This window comes from Schistocerca cancellata, chromosome 10, assembly GCF_023864275.1.
Source record: "Schistocerca cancellata isolate TAMUIC-IGC-003103 chromosome 10, iqSchCanc2.1, whole genome shotgun sequence".
NCBI lineage: Eukaryota > Metazoa > Arthropoda > Insecta > Orthoptera > Acrididae > Schistocerca > Schistocerca cancellata.
Window position 1 is genome coordinate 100,078,995 of NC_064635.1, and position 15,252 is coordinate 100,094,246.

At 44.2% G+C, this 15,252-nt stretch overlaps 1 protein-coding gene across 1 annotated transcript in view; it reads left to right on the top strand.

Annotated features, from left to right (window-relative positions):
• Nucleotides 1-830: 830 nt before the first annotated feature.
• LOC126106171 (GILT-like protein 1) overlaps nt 831-15,252 on the top strand; it is a 33,572-nt gene continuing 19,150 nt past the window's right edge. Inside the window, exons 1-2 of the mRNA XM_049912410.1 lie at nt 831-960; nt 7,696-7,845. Of these exons, the coding sequence (XP_049768367.1) occupies nt 901-960; nt 7,696-7,845 (210 nt within the window). The 5' untranslated portion in view covers nt 831-900. The remainder of the gene's footprint in view (nt 961-7,695; nt 7,846-15,252) is intronic.

Here is a 15,252-nt window from a genome sequence, read left to right on the forward strand (position 1 = left end):
TTTTGGCACCGTTGATTGGAAAATGTAATGACGTCACTGAGTAATGCATAATTTTCCTCGTCTGGTACTGATATCTTGTTACTTTGTTTGTCTCTGTTAAGATGTCACCCGTGGCAGAACGCGAACTTCTCTATGGAAATGACACAGACCAGTGTCTTTTTATGATCGAGTGTTATTCTGTGGTTTTTGCGAGCTTCCGTTCTGGCTTGCCTAAAGGACGGTGCGGTCTTTCATCGCGTGAGTCTGCCAGTTATCCGCTCCGCAATGGAATAAGTCTGCAGACCTTTGTAGCGGGGTGTGTTATCGCCTGCCGGCCGCGGTGGTCTCGCGGTTCTACGCGCGCATTGCCGGCACGGTAGCTCAGCGTGTTCAGTTAGAAGGTTAACAGCCCTCTGTAATAAAAAAACTGAGCTAATCGATCAACAACGAACTTAAACACATGTCTTACGACGTCCGCCCCGAACAGATGCAACGAACAAAAGTGAACAAAAATGAGATTTAAAAAATAAAAAAAAAAAACGCGCGCAGTCCGGAACCGTGCGACTGCTACGGTCGCAGGTTCGAATCCTGCCTAGGGCATGGATGTGTGTGATGTCCTTAGGTTAGTTAGGTTTAAGTAGTTCTAAGTTCTAGGGGACTGATGACCACAGCAGTTGAGTCCCATAGTACTCAGAGCCATTTTTTTTTGTTATCGCCTCGCGAGAAATTACAGGTTTTCCTGCTTGACACGGAGTCACCTCGTCGCAGCTGCGAGTCGCAGGTCAGGGTCTGCACCCGCGTTCCTACGCAACACCCGTCGGTGAGGTTTTGTTTACTTTCCGACGCACACCAGCCGGCGGGCAGCGTATAAATGGACACAGCTGCCGTCCCCTGCACTGTCGCCGCCGCCACACCGCCAAGATGTTTCTGCCACGGGGTGTTCTCTCTGCGTTCGGTTTCGCCATCTTGTTTCACGCACAAGTAAGTACCTCCCAATGTCTTCCTTCGTTCCTTAGCAGGACATTCGAGGATCACTGTAAAAGTGATGGGCGCTTGTTTCTCCATACAATTTTATCAAGACAATGAAAAAAAAAATTTACAATATACTTGATGCCTAACAAACGGGTCCTCACGGAATCGCATAATCAAATTTACTTCCTACAGAATTAGATTAGTGCCCATACATCTATTTTCTAATGCAGTATGCAACAGATCTCAAATGAATAAGTACACTACTGGCCATTAAAATTGCTACACGAAGAAGAAATGCAGATGATAAACGGGTATTCACTGGACAAAAATATTATACTATAACTGACATGTGATTACATTTTCACGCAATTTGGGTGCGTAGATCCTGAGAAATCAGTACCCAGAACAACCACCTCTGGCCGTAATAACGGCCTTGATACGCCTGGGCATTGAGTCAAACAGAGCTTGGATGGCGTGTACAGGTACAGCTGCCCATACAGCTTCAACGCGATACCACAGTTCATCAAGAGTAGCGACTGGCGTATTGTGACGAGCCAGTTGCTCGGCCACCATTGACTGGACGACTTCAGTTGGTGAAAGATCTGGAGAATGTGCTGGCCAGGCAGCAGTCGAACATTTTCTGTATCCAGAAAGGCCCGTACAGGACCTGCAACATGCGGTCGTGCATTATCCTACTGAAATGTAGCGTTTCGCAGGGATCGAATTAAGGGTAGAGTCACGGGTCGTAACACATCTGAAATGTAACGTCCACTGTTCAAAGTGCCGTCAATGCGAACAAGAGGTGAGCGAGACGTGTAACCAATGGCACCCCATACCATCACGCCAGGTGATACGCCAGTACGGCGATGACGAATACGCGCTTCCAATGTGCGTTCACCGCGATGTCGCCAAACACGGATGCGACCATCGTGATGCTGTAAACAGAACCTGGATTCATCCGAAAAAATGACGTTTTGCCATTCGTGCACCCTGGTTCGTCGTTGAGTACACCACCGCAGGCGCTCCTGTCTGTTCGAATGGTTCAAATGGCTCTGAGCACTATGGGACTTAACATCTGTGGTCATCAGTCCCCTAGAACTTAGAACTACTTAAAGCTAACTAACCTAAGGACATCACACACATCCATGCCCGAGGCAGGATTCGAACCTGCGACCGTAGCGGTCACCCAGTTCCAGACTGAAGCGCTTAGAACCGCACGGCCACACCGGCCGGCGCTCCTGTCTGTGATGCAGCATCAAGGGTAAACGCAGCCACGGTCTCCGAGCTGATAGTCCATGGTGCTGCAAACGTCGTCGAACTGTTCGTGCAGATGGCTGTTGTCTTGCAAACGTCCCCATCTGTTGACTCTGGGAGCGAGACGTGGCTGCACGATCCGTTACAGCCATGTGGATAAGGTGCCTGTCATCTCGACTGCTAGTGATACGAGGCCGTTGGGATCCAGCACGGCGTTCCGTATTACCCTCCTGAACCCACCGATTCCATACTCTGCTAACAGTCATTGTATCCCGACCAACGCGAGCAGCAATGTCGCGATACGATAAACCGCAATCGCGATAGGCTACAATCCGACCTTTATCAAAGTCGGAAAGGTGATGGTACGCATTTCTCCTCCTTACGCCAGGCATCACAACGTTTCACCAGGCAACGCCGGTCAACTGCTGTTTGTGTATGAGAAATCGGTTGAAAACTTTCCTCATGTCAGCACGTTGTAGGTGTCGCCACCATGTCCAACCTTGTGTGAATGCTCTGAAAAGCTAATCATTTGCATATCACAGCATCTTCTTCCTGTCGGTTAAATTTCGCATCTGTAGCACGTCAACTATGTGGTGTAACAATTTTAATGGCCAGTAGTGAAAAAAAAGGAAGTAAAATGAAAGTATGGAAAAGTCGGAATTGAAGATTAAAAGATTTCCTATCACTGCTAAGTATCCAGCAACCAAAATTGGCGATTGGTTTCGTGATCAGAAATAAAGAAATACGTGTTTTAGCAATTGTGGAAATTTAACTCCTATGGAGGTAAAAAGAACCGTCGTGTTGCTAGGGCCTCCCGTGGGGTAGACCGGTCGCCTGGTGCAAGTCTTTTGAGTTGACGCCGCTTCGGCGATTTGCGCGTCGATGGGGATTAGATGACGATGATAGAGACAACACAACACCCAGTCCCTGAGCGGACAAAATCTCCGACCCAGGCGGGAATCGAACCCAGGCTCCTTGGTATGCTAGTCCGTTGCGCTGACCACCCAGCTAACGGGGCGGATTTCGTATGGAGGTCTAACAGTGAATGAAAGCTTTCTTGAAATTAAATCATTATTAACCCATTTCTGGCCAAAACTCTATCGGATCATTTTTTGCAAACTTTTATACAAAAGTGCGTTACATTGAATGATTAATTGAATAAAAAGTTGTTTTGGAAATTTTCAGTTTATTAGAACAAAAACTGCAAATCGTCCCATTTTTGGGACATTGGCCAAATGCGCTATGCAAATTCACAACCTTATTCTCCATGGATAATATTGTAAGAATCAACACAAACAATAAATAAAGAATGTTTTAATATTATTGAATGTCTGTTCAGTATGAAATGAAGCAAAACACTTCCCGTGTACACCAACATTGCACCTATCACAATTTTTTTTTCTTGCAGTAATCTCATCTCTTCTGTGTTTTACTCTCTTCTGTGTTTTATGTGACACAATGAAATGATTTCCTGGATCTAGTCGTACATCTGTGCTCACCCGTCTTCCCATCAATTTGCTTCCTTGTGGTCCTCTGCGTTTTGGTACTGATAGGTAAAACATCACTATTCTCTGTCGGACATCCAAAAGTGAGAGGTTCTATCTAAAGTACCGTCTACATCTTGTACATCAGACTCATTGTTCAGTACATTTTCGTCAATGTCTTCTTCATCTGTTATTACATCTACATCGGGTGGAATAATCGTCAGTTCTACGTCATCATCTTCATCGTCACTCTCTTGATGGTTCGCTATTTCTACTAGAATTTCTTCAAGTGTAAGTCCACGCGGCATGTTTTTATCCTGTTGGAATCTTAAAATTCGAATAGAACATGAAAAAAAGCAGATCCAAAGAACGTAAAATGCAAATCTTCTCTGTATAATACATGTATTCAAGAATAGGGCACATCAACAATAAATGATAGTGTAACATGCTATTGTCCCATTATTGGGACGCATAAAATATATCGATATTGCACTTACTTGAAAAAATCTGAAGTATACTTAATCTTACATGGCCATCCATATGTTCATAACAAACACGCCCAGACAACTAAATCACAGCTCATTGTCGTCCAGGAACTACCAGCAGACATACAGTGCTGCCAAGTGCGAGAACAAAAAATCGGCAAGTTTATAATTTTCCTGACGTGAAGTACTTAGAAAAAAGTTATTTATTTTACATTTACAGGCATTATAGCAGTTAGTTGAACCTACAGGTAAGCAAGGTTTACGTAGAAATAAGTAAAATATACGCGTCCCAAAAAAGGGACAATGGCCAGTAATGGGTTAAAGAAGTACTAGAGCAATTTAAATCAATGAAAATTGGAGTTTGACTTGTAAGTTAGAACTAAAAAAATAAGTGTTTCTGTCTTTTTAGAAATACAACCCCTAAGCTTTATGGAAATAAAGCGTGTCATTATGAAAACATTTTCAATGCTAGAGCTGTGAAAATTTGTATTGCGCTTGTCAGTTACAAATAAAAAAATATGTGTTTCAGAGTTTTTTTTGGAAATACAACCTCTGACACATAGTGATATAGGGGATGAAATTTTTATGAAAGTATTTCGTCATATAAAAAATTTTCTTTTAATTTAAATTTATGAAAATCGGATTGTGACTTGTAAGAAAACGTATGTTAGGGGATGAGACTTTCTATGCAAGTGCCACCACGAGAACTCATAAGGCAAGTTTAACAAGGAGCTCCGGCTCCAGCTACCAGAACCGCTTTTTGGTCAGAATTACATCCGGAAAAGACTCCGCTTCTATGGCCTTAATTAGCGTGGAAAGTTTGGGTGATGTTGCGTTTAGTGAAAAACATAATTCCATTAAATAAAAAAAAACTGTTGAGACCATACAGTCTACATGAGCAAAGCAGCGGGTGGTAAGCTAGTTTACTATAAAATAGAAATTTCAACCAAAGATATTGTGTCATAATTGTCTAAATGAAGCCGCACGGAGTGGCCGCGTGGTTTGAGGCGCCGTGTCACGGTTTACACAGCCCCTCCCGCCAAGAGGTTCGAGTCCTCCGTCGGGCATGGTTGTGTGTGTGTTGTTCATAGCATAAGTTAGTTTAAGTAGTGTGTAAGCCTAGAGACCAATGACCTCAGCAGTTTGGTCCCTTAGAAATTCACACACATTTGAACTTTTTTGTCTAAATGAAAATAAAATGTTTTTGTTTCCACTCACTAATCGCATGAAAATGAACTACAATTTGCAGAGAGATAAGAAACGATATATCCTGAAAAACGTAGGTACATAAAGAAATAAAAAAAGCATTTTTTCTATTTGATCTTACACATTTTGGTAAGGAATTTTAATTTGTTTTAACGACTTGCATTTTCATACAGTTAATAACTGAAATTGACAAAATGTTTTGTTTATTAAAAATGATTCAAGAATATGAAGAAATCGCATTACGTAACAATTTGATCTGCTTTACAGTATGGTCTATTTTGGTCGAAGATCATTTTCCAGCACAGACTCCTGCGAACAGTCTAACATTCTCCGTGGTGTCTGTTTGTTCTAAGTCATGTCTCCCTACCACTTTCGCGCAACGACGCTCTGAGCGTGTTTTTTTAGGGAATTGACTAGTTTGAACCTGGGACCTGTTGCTGGTAAGGAGACGCCATACCACACATGACATGTAGAGTTCAGAAGAGTTCAGTGAGACTAGCGATGATATAATCAAATACGTAATGATTTCAGCGTCAGCTCCACTGCACTCCCTGTAAAAGAATCTTAATACTAACTAAATTTAATGGAAGGGGTTCAAGGCTTTCCTATTTTTAGTTAGCTGGTAAAATAACGTCGAAAAAGCAGTTAAGTTTACCATTGGAAATTTTATTCTACTCACAAAACATTGTTTATAAATTGCACTACTGATAAAAGGAAATATTTTAAAACAGGATGATAAAAACCAACTGCATTCAACAAAAATGTGAACGAATATTCCCTGAATGCGTTTCCAAGTTCTACAATGGATCGAAGGATGACCTATGCCATATCACATCTATAATCTTGGTTTAAGTTAAGTTTCATAAAAGAGAAAACTATCAAAACGGTCTACAGTGACCCTCAATTATCTTTAATTACTTATTTAACTTGGCGTAAATTAAGGTGGCTGATGTGGCTTCTCAATAATTATATAACAGAAAAATCATCGGGTTTCAGAATTTAACTTCTAGTAGCAAATGTGAATACCATGAGCTTTAATTGACGATCGACACTAGTATTACGCAAAAAGGGGATGTAACAGATGAGACTTCCGCAGCTCTGAGTGAAGCCTTATGACTCTTATGCGGCATCGCGTGTGTTCATTACCTTGTCGTTGGTTAGGCAGCGTCAGGGTGCGGCGGGCGGTGCAGCTCCACACACCTCGCCGTCTCGGAAACAACTCTCTCTAACTTCTCCTTACTACAATTTACTGAAGTTGGTTTAAGAAAAGCTATCTGGCTACCCGGCATGTAATATCACGAAAAATATAAGCCTCTCATTAACACTCCCTTAGTGTGTGTGTGTGTGTGTGTGTGTGTGTGTGTGTGTGTGTACTGTGCCGCGCGGGATTAGCCGAGCGGTCTAGGGCGCTGCAGTCATGGACTGTGCGGCTGGTCCCGGCGGAGGTTCGAGTCCTCCCTCGGGCATGGGTGTGTGTGTTTGTCCTTAGGATAATTTAGGTTAAGTAGTGTGTAAGCTTAGGGACTGATGATCTTAGTAGTTAAGTCCCATAAAATTTCACACACATTTGAACATTTGTGTGTATTGTGTCTGTTGAACAGGGACCTAGAAACAACGGAGAGGCTCCGTCCCACCATAACCCGCAGTGGTCCACAACCCCACAACAGTCCACCCACCCTACTGCCGCCCTACACCAAACCAAGAGTTATTGTGTGGTTCCACCTTCGGCCCCCAGTGGACACCCCATTCCCGGGAACGTTTCATACCAGACGAGTGTAGCCCCAAATGTTTGCTTGGTAGTGTACTTATGGTGTGCGCATACGTGGAAACAGTATTTGCGCAACAATCGCCGACATAGTTTAATTGCGGCGGAATAACGGGAACCAGCCCGCATTCGCCGCAGATGGAAAACCACCTTAGAAACCTTCCACAAGTTGGCCGGCACACCGGACCTCGACACAAATCCGCCGGGCGGATTCGTACCAGGGACCGGCATGCCTTCTCGCTCGGGAAGCAGCGCAACAGACCGCGCGGCTAGCTGGGCGGGCTCCCTTAGGGTACTTCCACATCTAATAATTCTGCTCCGTTTAGAGCGCCGTGCAAAGTTGCATCCGCTAATAAGTCCTGAATCCATCACAAATCTGGCCGACATTCTTATTTTGTTCACTAAGCGACTGCCGTACACGGCTTTTACCTACGCCAGGGAATTCACAACCAGACCCTTGCCTTTGTCCGTCTTCAGTGCGTTTTATCGTGTAAGGCAGCTTCATCATGAATGTGTACTGCCAGTCGTTACGGAAGATATTATGTTACAGGTATTTGCTGATAACACAGTGACAATTGGCGTCTACTATGAAACGCTAAACCCAAACTGCAGTGAATTCTTCATAAACCAGCTGCTTCCGGCGTATACACGTGCTCCAGGTCGTATCAACGTTACACTGGTGCCATTTGGCAAAACTGTGGTAAGTAACACTTTCTCTCTACTTTCTACTGTTTAAGACGATTGAAACACAGTAAACTACACGTAAAGCTTTATTTCACACCACTCATCAGTGTTACATTACACACACACACACACACACACACACACACACACACACACCTGCTGCAGAGGACAGCACATTCTACTCCATACATCTACATCTACATTTACATCTGCATACATAGCCCGCCAACAACCCTACGGTGCATGGCGGAAGGTATCTTGTACCACTCTTTTCCTTTGCTGTTCCACCCGCAGACAGAGCGCTAGAAAAACGACTGCCTATATGCATTATACTATTCTCAAAATGAAAAAATTCGACACATTTCAGTCTTAGCATCACAGAAAGGGCTCATTCCTTATCAAGATCAAGCTTATGCCAGAAACAGACATCTTAAATAACACTTGATATGAAATCAGCTGGAACGTTTTGTATTTCCATTTCCCTTCTTAAAAAAATGAACGTAACATGTATCTTCATATCACAGCTTAAAAGGCACTTCCTATAATACACAGCGAACAGCGCCACAAGTAAAAGCATAAGGAATTGCAAAGCATGAAAATGGGTGTTACCCACATAATCAGCCATATTCCCAATACCAAAACACCAGACTAGTCAAGAAATAAATTACTGTCCAAGGCAAAAGTGGATCCAAACCATTTTCCACAGCACAGCGACGCTCCAGGAGGTTCTATGGTGGGAAGACCACTAGCCCAGACACATCACACTACAGCCCGGCAAATGCCAAATCCAGCTGCCCGACTGTACGAAGAAGCACTCCCTGTGTCTAACCACTTAGCGTCGAATGGCGTTGCCACAGTGGTAACATCGGTTCCCACCGGATCACCGAAGCTTAGCGCTGTCGGACTTGGCTACCACTTGGGTGGGTGACCTTTGGGGTCTGCCGAGCACTGTTGGTAAAACAGTGTGCAATCAGCCTGTGAGGCCAGTGTGGTGTGCGTACTGTAAGACCTTCGGTGCACACACCATCAGATTATTTGACTTGTCGCTCAAACGAAGTAGGCGAGTGTCAGCAATATGTCTCGTGGTCTTATCGTGGCGTGTTTATCTTCTGCCGTTAGGTCAGACAATAGAAATGCCACTTGCACGCTTAGAGTAGCAGATTGATGGTGACCAACTTTAAACAGAACTTGATTAATTTTCACACACATTTATTAAAATCATAAAAAGCATAGACATTACGTAACTTGATTCTGGATGCTGTTTACAATTGACAATCTGAAGTTCCTTTGGTCTTGGTACGTTAATCTTATTCTCACATATCTGTGATACTTGACAAAAGTGTCTATTCATTTATCTTCATAGCTATGTACAGGAATATGGAAATCTTATTAGGCGCAGACTGAAACTTGACTATAGACTGGTACAGACTGGTGCAGTCAAATGAAGACTGGTACAGACTGACTAATCAGAGGTCTGTACACTCGTTATAATACCTCGCGCGTTCATGTATCACTGCGCGAGTGTGATCCACGAGGAGAAAAGGTTCTACGTTAGCAGCAATCTCATTGGCTGCGTTACATATTAATACACGGATCGGCGGAAGCAGAATTTGGTCCATCTCTAAGGCAGCGCCATCTCGTAGTGCGGAGATGGACGAGCGCTGCGCCTGCGCTGTTGTGCTTAGCGGGGCGCGCTCTAGTGGGAAAGCTGTGTACGCGCTGACTACACGGAACTATGTACACAACAGCCAGTTTAAGAGCTGCTTGACTGAGAAGTAGCGGCTCTGGTCACAAAAGCTCACAACGGCCGGGAGAGCGGTGTGCTGACCAAATGCCGCTCCACATCCGCTTCCAGTAACGCCTAACGGCTGAGGATGACACGGCGGTCGGTCGGTGCCGCTGTGCCTCGAGAGGCATGTTCATACGGAGTTAGAGGCTATTCGCACCCGCCACCCGTACTCGCCATCTTCCTGTACATCAGCAAACAGCTGTTAAATTCTGCTCACCCTGTTCGTCGGGACGTTTTTGTGTGTGGAGAATAAGAGTGGTCCACCTACTCTTCCATGGGGGACTCCTGACCATACCCTCGTCTCTGACGATTCGAGAAGCTGGACGTTCCTCCTGCGATATTTCAGCCACTGTACATAATTACTGGCAGCGCTGGTCACGAGAATGTACGACCATGCTCTGGACAGCCACGTGGCACTACCGAGAGGGAAGACCATCGTGTTTGGAGTATGGCTATGGCGCATTGCATCTGCAGCAGAAATCTGAGCAGCAGTTGGCACAACAGTGAGACAACAAACCGTTACAGATTGGTTACTTGATGGACAGTTCCGACCCCGACTCCCTGTAGCGTGCATTCCACTGACCCCGAACCACCACCATTTTCGACTTCAGTGGTGCCAAGTGAGTACTCATTCGAGGGCAGGGTGGAGGTCTGTTGTGTTTTTCGATGAAAGCTGATTCTCTCTCTCGGTGCCAGCGATGGCCATTCGTTCGTTAGGAGGCCAGATTGTCTGCGAGCTAGACACACTTTACATACACCTGGAGTCACGGTCTGGGATCATTAATGAACAGCATTCCAGTGAGCGTTTTCCAACAGGACAACGCTCGCCCGCATAGCGCTGTTGTAAACGAACATGCTGTACAAAATGTCGACATGTGCCTTGACCTGCTAGAACACCAGATCTGTCTCCAGTCCAGCACAAACGAGACATGATGGGGCAGCAACTCCAGTGTTACCCACAAATAGCATTAAGTGTTCCTATATGGAACGACCAAGTGTAAAACTGGCGTGGAACTCCATCCTACAAACTGACAACCGTACCTATACAGCACAATGCATGCATGTTTGCTTGCTTGCGTTGAACATTCTTGCAGTTACACCTGTTGTTCATGCACCTGCTTTCACAGTTATAATGGCTTATCTCGCGCTTATATTACCTGTGATCTAGCAATGTTAATCACTTAAATTGTTACCTATACAAACGTGTTCCCGAAATTTCATTACTCTATTTTCATCATCATCATCATCATCATCATTTAAGACTGATTATGCCTTTCAGCTTTCAGTCTGGAGCATAGCCCCCCTTATAAAATTCCTCCATGATCCCCTATTCAGTGCTAACATTGATGCCTCTTCTGATGTTAAACCTATTACTTCAAAATCATTCTTAACCGAATCCAGGTACCTTCTCCTTGGTCTGCCCCGACTCCTCCTACCCTCTACTGCTGAACCCATGAGTCTCTTGGGTAACCTTGCTTCTCCCATGCGTGTAACATGACCCCACCATCTAAGCCTGTTCGCCCTGACTGCTACATCTGTAGAGTTCATTCCCAGTTTTTCTTTGATTTCCTCTTTGTGGACACCCTCCTGCCATTGTTCCCATCTACTAGTACCTGCAATCATCCTAGCTACTTTCATATCCGTAACCTCAACCTTGTTGATAAGGTAACCTGAGTCCACCCAGCTTTCGCTCCCATACAACAAAGTTGGTCGAAAGATTGAACGGTGCACAGGTAACTTAGTCTTGGTACTGACTTCCTTCTTGCAGAAGAGAGTAGATCGTAACTGAGCGCTCACTGCATTAGCTTTGCTACACCTCGCTTCCAGTTCTTTCACTATGTTGCCATCCTGTGAGAATATGCATCCTAAGTACTTGAAACCGTCCACCTGTTCTAACTTTGTTCCTCCTACTTGGCACTCAATCCGTTTATATTTCTTTCCCACTGACATTACTTTCGTTTTGGAGATGCTAATCTTCATACCATATTCCTTACATTTCTGATCTAGCTCTGAAATATTACTCTGCAAACTTTCAATCGAATCTGCCATCACAACTAAGTCATCCGCATATGCAAGACTGCTTATTTTGTGTTCACATATCTTAATCTCACCCAGCCAGTCTATTGTATTCAACATATGATCCATAAATAATATGAACAACAGTGGAGACAGGTTGCAGCCTTGTCTTACCCCTGAAACTGCTCTGAACCATGAACTCAATTTACCGTCAACTCTAACTGCTGCCTGACTAGCCGTCTAAAGACCTTTAGCTGCTTGCAAATACTCTATTTTTTGAGTTCTAATTTTTTTCCGCCAATGTATCGTAGTGGACAGTGATAGTTAAAACTTCACGATCGGTGGAGGTTTTTTCTGTCTTTAAAGTCAACTTCACCAAAGATATCCGTGCATATTGATATCCGCTCAGACATCAAATCACTTGTTTGTGACCTGGTGTCTGGTGTTAACCAAATGACATATAGGAAACTTAGAACAGTTACGTAATGGCCTTGCCGCAGTGGATACACCGGTTCACGTGAGATCACCGAAGTTAAGCGCTGCCGGGCGTGGCCAGCACTTGGATGGGTGACCTTCCCGGCCACCATACGCTGTTGCTATTTTTGGGATGCACTCAGCCTCGTGATGCCAATTGAGAAGCTACTGGGCCGAATAGTAGCAACTCCGGTCGGAGAAAACAATCATAACGGCCGGGAGAGCGGTGTGCTGACCCCACGCCCCTCCTGTCCGCATCCTCACCTGAGGATGACACGGCGGTCAGATGGTCCCGATGGGCCACTTTTTGCCTGAAGATGGAGTGCTATGCTATAACAGTTACGACAGGCGAAAACTGTTTTCTGACCATAAATTTACCACTTAATCTTATTAACTTTTTAATTAATTAAGCCGTAGGCCTGTAACTACATAACTGAGATCGTGAGTATGTATGCAGTAAGAATCCGCGATTGGGAACAAGGTGTTTATTTTCTTAAACTCTCTTTCTTTGTTAAGTGTCCCGAGTGGAGAGAAGCTGAGGCCTTTCCACGCGGTTTATACGCCTGAGGTATGTCTGCGTTTCACACGCCGACTTCGTTTACTGCATGTAATTCATTACCACATGAGTGGACAAACGCTCTTCCTCTTTTAAAGACAGGAAAGTGGGAAATCAGCTGTCTCAATCCTCATCCCATCTTCCTGCCCAAAATTTTTGACAGATGAATGCATTCTCACTCTTTTAACAAGAACATTGTAAATAATTTAACCCAGTCTCTCTTTGTAGTTAAGCGTTCGTACAAAGCCTCTCCCTCTAACTGCCACTATCCACATATGTCCCTTTCCCACTGTTTCCTTTACCTCCCATTGATTTACAGTATATCCCACTATCACTCCTATCTCTCTTTCTCTCTCTCCCTCTTACAATGTCTCCTTCTGTCTTTCTTTCGCACTACTATTGTCTCCACCATAAGTTGGTAGCGTAATAATTCTGAGTAGTCCAGCTCCTGCTCACGCATCTTTAAATTTTCGGCCCAAAATGCGTCCTCCCCTATTTTACTCTCCAATTTGCCGGTCTGGGAGTGTCCAGACCCCCAAGACTATGTATGATCTAGACCCATCTGTATTTTTAAGTTCCACTGTCTGTTGTCTCTTTCGGTCCCAGTGCACCTGTCTCCATCTATTTCTCGTTCTCTTTCACTGACGTTTTTTTCTCCTCCTTTCCCTTCCTCTCACACTGCCAGTGCCTCCTTTCTCTGCCACCGCCACCGTCTCTTTGCTGCTGTGTTCCAGAACAAAAAGTTTTGGGAGGAAGACGGAATGGGTACTGACTCTTTCCGAGAGGAACATATCCGCCATATTTGCGCTCTGACAGGAGTATTTTTCTGCTACTCCCCTTCTTTTCCTTGCTATAGTAGTGTGTGCTGCTTATATAAAACGAATTATGTACGTCACCAAAGTTTTGACTGTTTGTTTATGTGCTTGGAAATACTGTATACTTTGATACATACAAATAACAAATAAGTTCGCATCGTAAGAGATTAAGACAAAATAGTTTGCTTTGTATTTCTTCTGAATACTTTGCTCGCCGATCGCATTTCATCGAAAATTCGCAGTTAATGATTTGTAAAAATGTTATTAGAAATATTTCACTGAATTTTCAGTCATGCCAAATTTATAAAATCTCTGACATTGATTTTAAGTTCTGTTTGGTATGTTAAGACCTTTTTCAGCACATTTTTTGCAGCACTACGCTCGGCATATTTGTGAAGGCATGAAGTGTCCACCTTAGAGAAAGCAAGTCACAAGGTTTTATTCGTGAGAAGATGCCGACTAAAAACTTAGTTTGGTGACGTCCGAACTATTTCGATGAGCCTTTAGTCCTTGCCATGTGTTCACTGCGTCAGTTAAAATTACATTTACGCCTAAGACCGAATATCAGGCGCATATTTTATGTGTGTAAGGTTTAACATAGACCTCGGTAACGGATAATGATTTCGAAAAAAGTGTCAAGGTCCTCAGAAAATTGTCTTAAGGATTTATGGTACAAATTTCGACGATCTGCTATGAATATCAATCATAAAAGTTACCATTCCCACAATTGGTACTTTTCGTACTCAAAAATCATGGTTTTTTTAGTAGTTTCCTCACGGACCGCTGATGAACAAATAGAGCCTAAGGTCGGTGTTAGACCGCCCCTAACGCAGAAGAATCAACTGGTCTGCCCAATTTGGCTGGACCGGAGGACGTATGTAATGTTTAAATTTTGACCCTGTAATGCAGGGCACCTGCAGTATGCCCGTTCTTCAGATATAGATACAAACGGTCGTTAGGCAAAGGGTTCTCCAAAACATATGACCACTTACCTCTGTTATGAATAGGAGCCAAGATATGAGACCTTGAAAAGTCGCATGTTCCCGCACAGACGGATAAGTACACTAGCGGAAAAAAATTAGTACACCCTTTCAGGGATTTCCAATTCACTCAAGATTTATTGTTGCAACACTGTATATGGAGTACACGAAATGATTACATTTACACATCAATAGCACAGGCGGTTCTGAGGTGTGAGGTATCGAGCCATGCTGGAACACCCATATTAGTACGTGGTGCAGTCTACACAGGCGGCAATGCAGGCGCTGAATCTGGCATCCAGTCGATCGTACAAAGGGAAACGTTATGCCACGACTGCTCGGCGTGTTCACGTAATTCTGTAATAGTTGTTGGTTGATGAGCCGCACCAGTCACTCCTCGTCCCATCGTAGCCCACACGTGCTCGTTTGGAGACAAGTCCGCAGATCGTAGTGGCCAGGGAAGCTGCGGCGCGTCTTGCACAACACGGGCAGCGTGTGGGCGGGCATTATCTTGTTGGAGCAATACGTTACCTTTCTTTTTCAAAGAAGGCAGAAGAATGGGTATAACAACATACTGCAAGTACCGAGCGCTGATTAACGTCCCCTCCAGAAACACCACATGTGAGCGACAGTTGTAGCTTAGTGCACGCCACACCATAAGGCCTGGGTTTGGGTCAGTATATCTTGGACGAATGCACTCTAAGAGACAGCACTGACCAGGTCTACGTCGTACGCGCAAGCGACCATCACTTGCGTGCAGGTAGAACCTCAACATCTACGTATATACTCCGCT